At 38.0% G+C, this 6,000-nt stretch overlaps 1 protein-coding gene across 1 annotated transcript in view; it reads right to left on the bottom strand.

The window, feature by feature from the left end:
* Positions 1–1,077: 1,077 nt before the first annotated feature.
* The window catches only part of Sgo1 (shugoshin 1), a 35,777-nt gene continuing 30,854 nt past the window's right edge, over positions 1,078–6,000 (bottom strand). The window contains exons 6-8 of the mRNA XM_004648210.2: positions 5,340–5,991; positions 2,052–2,250; positions 1,078–1,846 (exon numbers count right to left, since the gene is read on the bottom strand). Coding sequence (XP_004648267.1) covers positions 1,750–1,846; positions 2,052–2,250; positions 5,340–5,991 — 948 coding nt within the window. The 3' untranslated portion in view covers positions 1,078–1,749. The remainder of the gene's footprint in view (positions 1,847–2,051; positions 2,251–5,339; positions 5,992–6,000) is intronic.

Here is a 6,000-nt window from a genome sequence, read left to right as displayed (position 1 = left end):
GGCTGGCATGTGGTGCTGGGGGATCGAACCGCAGTCCCTGTGCTTTGCTTAGCTTAGTTTGTTCCAAGTAGGTGCTTTAGACCACTGAGCCATCTCTCCAGCCCTCCTTCAGATAATTTTAAAGTATCCACTTTGCAGTGTGCAGATAGATATTAGTATCACCTGGTCTTCCCCAAAGCATCAATTGTTACACATTTTCATCTTTTAATGTAGAAAAATCTATCAATATTTTCCTTTCAAGTTAATTCATTGCTTTTCACCTAATAAACTCTTTTCTAAATAATAAAAAAAAGGAATTAGTGGCAAAAAGCATTTTGAGTGTGACTGATAGGGGATGGATGCAGACAGACTGAGACATGGTCAAGAAAATCTGGCTGAGGCAGCAGGACCTTGAGGTCAGCCTGGGCTACATAGGGAGTACAAGGCCACCTCGGATGACAGTGAGACCCTATCTTTTTTTTAATGTACAGGGTACAGGGTCTCACTACAAAGCTTGGGCTCTAATGATCCTGTTTTCAACCTCCTCTGTGCTGGGATTACAGGTGTGTGCCACCACACCTGGTCACAACCCACTTGGGGTTCCAGGGGTGGTCCTGGTCCCTGCGCTTGCCTAAGTAGGTGCTTAGTTTGCTGACTATCTCTCTGGCTCTGTCTTAGAAAACAAAAATAAACACTTTCCCAACCCAACAACAAAAACTTCAAGTCAGGTAAAAGTAGAAATTTTATTTTTAGTGCTGAGGCTTAAGCTAGGGTATCATGAGTGTGTGTGATAGCTACATCCTCAGCCTGAAATTAGAATCTGTCAATCAGAGACCTGGAGACTAAATAATGAAAAGTTGCGAGACAGAAATGTTAGGTTGGGTGCCAGCAGTTTCTTGGCAGCCAGTACAGAGAATGCGAAGGTGGAGGGGAGAGAAAGTGTTCAAGTATGAGAACAAAGGCTAGAAAGACAGCCGGATAGTCTGATATTTAAAGAAGAGAAGAACACAAGTTCTATTTTATACAAATTTTATTCTTCTTTAAAAATGAATCACCTATAGTGATTTAAAAGTTTAAAGAGGTAAATAACGTGTATAGATGTCAAACACTACAAATTAAAATAATTTTTTCTCGTTGGTTGGTCAAAACCAGAAAAAACCCTTAGTATTCATATATTTAACATTTGAGATTTTTACCTAAGTAAGGAGCTCTGAGTCCATGACATGGCAGTGTAGGGTTTGTCTGAGGTACAATCTGAACATATACCCAGGGATCATAACTATCCCCTCAACTAGTTTATGAGCCTGACCAGCCATTGCTTCTGTAATTATGATTTTTTAAGCATTTCATCTGAGGAATCCAGTGCAACAGTAGTAGAAGAGCTCCACAAACTTAGGGCACACCTATGAATGTCAAAGATTTATTTTACACAAAAATTATGTAAGGATTTTCAAAAGATCTTCATCCTGTGTTTAAAAAACACTATTATCCCCCTCTTAAGGAGGACATAAAAGATGCCAGAAAATTTATAATTTCTAAAATGTTGGTATAAGATATATTTTAAATACAATCAAAGGGTTTAGGAAGGAAACTAAACACTTATAACGTGGCTTTGAAGAAATGTTCATGATCGAGGGTTCTGGTAAGACAGTATTCTCCGGCAACAGTCCTACTCACTGTGCACTATCTTACAGATTCTCTATTAGAGCAATAGAAAAGGATGTTGGAGAAATTTAAGCCGCAGCCAAGAAGAGATTTACTGTATTTGCTTCATACTTTTTTAGAACGTCTCAAATTTCTTTTCTGCTTGAAAATAGGAGAATTCAGGAAACACAAATCTGTGAAAGGGTCTCCTCTTCTTAGTTTCCTACAAAGGTATAAAGAGACTTCAGGCATAATTATAAATATCCCGGCATTGTGCAATATAAAATTATTTTAAAATATGCCAATTTTAACGTGCTTGCTTCAGTTACCAAGTCTTTACAGTTCAAGGTAAGATTCACTTCTGAACGATGCCCCATAGCTTCTCTCCCCACACAGCTCTCTACAGACGAGTTTGCATGGATACTTACGAAATGAGTGTCGGCTCCTTATAGTTCACACTGCCTGTGCACCTGCGCTTGGGAAGACTCATGGGTGTGCTTTCCTTATTCCTTTTTGGAGATGCAGAAAGTCTCCTGATTTTTACTTGAGGAAACAAGAGAACATTGGTGATATCCTTTAGGTTACAATTCTGTGATGAACGTGGTGAGTGAGTCTTGGGTGTTGTACCTAGAAAAACAATTTTTACTGAGCATGGTTCCAAGAAAAATTCACAGAAAATCGTACATATAATCTGGCATACTACAGATTTTAAAAACCTTTTCACTATTCTTTTTTATTTCAGGCCAGATATTGTGGAAATATTAATTACAGTAGATGTAAGAGCTGATATAATAGAATATTTTAGTTTATATTTACTTTTTGAGGTACTAGATATTGAATCCCAGGCCTTCACACTGAACTACACTATTAGTCCCCAACCCCCATTCCTTTTTTTTTTAAAGTTTTATTGATAAACAGATAGCAATGAGACAGTTTCAAATCTAATTGGAAGTACAGTTCCCCATTCCTTTTTTATTTTTGAATTTTAGGCAAAATCTTGCTGAATTGACCAGGCTACAGTTGGACTGGCAATCTTCCTGTGTCTACCTCCGTGTTGGGATTATAGGTTAGGAAATTTTATTAAGACTTAACATTCTTTGATGGTAGTTTGGGAATAACCAGCCAATTTAATCTAAGTATGAAATTTCACTTTATTATTATTTTTAAGAATAAGCATATCACAGCTTATTTTTTAAAAATTTTTTAAAATTTTTATTTGTGTGTGTGTGTGTGTGTGTGTGTGTGTGTGTGTGGCCAGCTCAGCCCACCAGGGGGCGGGGCTGGCTGGCATGTGGTGCTGGGGGATTGAACCGCGGTCCCTGTGCTTTGCTTTGCTTTGCTTAGCTTGTTCTAAGTAGGTGGTTTAGACCACTGAGCCATCTCACCAGCCCCCTCACTTTATTATAATAATAATAATAATAATTATTATTATTATTATTTGGTTTTGGTACCAGAAATCAAACTTACAACTTCATGGTTATCAGGCAGGCACTAGAAATTTCAATCATGAAGTTCTCTTTGACTCTTACAATAAATTCCTAAAGTTATGATCAGGTGATTTCTTATAGTTTTGTATTTGGCTTTTTGAGACAGTTTTATTATGCAATTTAAGCTGGCCTTTAACTAACTTTGTAGCCCAGGCTGACTTTAAACTTACAGTGATCTTCCTGTTTCAGGCAAGTACTGGGATTGCAGGTGTGTACCATCACTTAAACTTTTTCTGTTACATAAATGACAATTCTAAATCACACCTTCTGTGAAATCCAGGATAAAATGTTCTTTCTAGTATAGCTAATATGTTAGAAGGTTAACAATGTTTTTCCTACATAAACATACAAGTTACTTTACTTTGAAGCTACATCTACACAGTACTGAGGGGTAGGTATCTAACACCCAGCAAGGATGCCATTGCCAGACCATTGGTTTTTAAAAATGTATGTATGTATTTTGTATGGGGTCTCACTATGTAGCTCAGACTTGTAGTTATCCTCCTGTCTCAGCCTCCCCAGTGCTGGGATTACAGGTGGGTGCCACCACACCTGGTTTCTGTGGCCAGCACAGTGTGCCGAGGTTTCTGGGGCCAGTAAGCCATACAGTACAGGGTCTTTAGGCTTGTCAGGCAGGTGCTTAGGTCACCAAGCTACCACCCCAGCTTGAGACAAACTATCTTAAGTTGTTTTTTTTGTTTTTGTTTTTTTTTAAATGAGTCTAAAGCTGTGTAGTGAGACCCTGTACCAAATACATGCAAATCATATTCCAAGGAAAACTAAATTGCAACTATGAAATGATTTTATATTAAACATCCATATTCTCCTGGGTTAGCTGGGTTTCAGTCTCTTTTTGTCACCAGTAACACTATATTGTATTAATTATCCCGATTTTTAGTTTGAAAATATTGAATCAGTTGCTGTAATAGTTCCAAAACTTTAATGTGCTTATGAATCCATAGGGAAAACTTGTTAAAGAGATGCAAATTCTTAGCCAGGCATGGTGGCACATTGCTGTAATCCCAGTACTTGGGGACTGAAGCAAGAGGACTGTTGAGAGCAGCCTGTGCTATGTAGTAAGACCTTGAATAAAAAGAGATGTAAATTCTAATTCAAGAAACAGACATGGGCCTGTGATTTTGTGGTTTTACTCTTCTAGGTAATACTGATGCTTATAGCCTGGGAACCAAACTATTTGAGTGTTGTTTTTTTTTTTTTCCCCAAAATTATTATGGATATTTTGAAAAGTAAACAAAGATGGTAACGATAATAATATGAATCCCATGTTATTCAGCTTCAGTTATTAACATTTCACCAATCTTGTTTGATTTACTCTATTATTACAGCATGATGATTGCTTTTTTCCAGTGCTGGGGACCAAACCCAGGGCCTCGGTCATGCTAGACAAGCACCCTACCATTGAGCTTTAAGGAAGGTATTTGTAAGCTACCACTGCTGAACAGGTTGACTCAGAAACGATTCGCCTTTTTGGGCCTCAGTGTCCATATAATGAATATGGTGTCTCAGAATTGTTCTGAGGACCAATCAAATACTGTAATGGACAATACTTTAAGAATGACTTTTAAGAGTATAAAAAAAAAAATGCTACTTTTATGATAACCAAAATTCCCAGATGAAAATCTCTGTGGGCAGGTGCAGGATGTATTACAAATGCTGAAACCATACCCATTTTTGATCGAATCAAAGCAAGATTTCTTTGTCTTACAAAAGAATCCTAAACGGGCTGAGGAAAATGTCTTAGTCTCAGTGAACCTTCATGAACTAGACAGTTGTTTTATTTATTTTTTAGACAGTTGTTGTAAATCACAGTTCCTGTTAAACATAAAGCAAGCCATTCAAATGCCAAGTCAGTGGATTCAAGTTTGATTTCATTTTCAACATAATTTCTCAGACATTCCCCCTATCTCATCCCTTCAAGCCCCCTACTCTAAACCTAGGAAGTCTCATTTACTGAAGATGAAAATGTTATCTCTGTGACAAGCAGTATTTTGCTACAGATTCAAATTTGCTTGAAGTAGGTCAGAGTGACACAACTGTGATGTCTGTTCCCTGCCCCCCACTACTTAGTCAGATTGTAGCTACCCCCAAAGAGACACAGATGGTAAGTCTCTATCCTCCCTCAGAGAAACAGATGGTGAAGTGTACAGAAGCATCAGGAGTGATCTTTTACCGTAAATATTAAAAATGCAGGCAAGCAAGATCACTTACTAGTAGGAGTTTTTGTTGGCGCTGACTCCTCAGCCTCCCGTTTTGTGCCTTTCTGTGCTCTTTTAGAGCGTGGCCTGGTGATGGGCCTCTCTGATGTGCTTGTGGGACCTGGACTGTGTTTGTACCTGGGCACGTAGACATCATCAGAATCATCTCCAGAACTGCTGTATTCACAGGTGCTCACTTCAGACTTACTGTTGTTTTCTTCTTTATCAGAATCAGTGTTTGTTTTTTGTCGGAAAGGAGTGAGATGAATGCCCTCTTCCAAATTAAAGTTGTAAGCATCAGTGGAACTGCCAGATTCACCCAAGTTTTGAGAGCAAACAGTTGTTTGATTTTCACTTTTGTTCCCTTTATACTTTGGTGTATACTTAGATCTTATTCTCCTACCTTTTTTTTTCTCCTTTTTTCTTAGTCGTACATCTTTATGCTTGCTTTTTTTCTCAGATTTAGAATCTAAAATGTTCCCTTTCATTTTGGTACATTTTCCTGGTTGAATCAGCCTTGGTGATGAATTAATTTTGTCTTTGTTCCACTGACAGACATCTTTTGGTATGTGCATCTTTACTACTGGGTCTACATAGCTGATTCTTTCCAATTCAAAAGGCTGCCCTTCCAAATGACTGGTCTCAAAATCATCCAAGGTATCAGACTGCCTCAG

The sequence above is a fragment of the Octodon degus genome, unplaced genomic scaffold (assembly GCF_000260255.1).
Source record: "Octodon degus isolate 3935 unplaced genomic scaffold, OctDeg1.0 scaffold00361, whole genome shotgun sequence".
NCBI lineage: Eukaryota > Metazoa > Chordata > Mammalia > Rodentia > Octodontidae > Octodon > Octodon degus.
The sequence above is the reverse complement of the archived record's forward strand: the minus strand, read 5'-3'. Positions and strand labels throughout refer to the sequence as shown.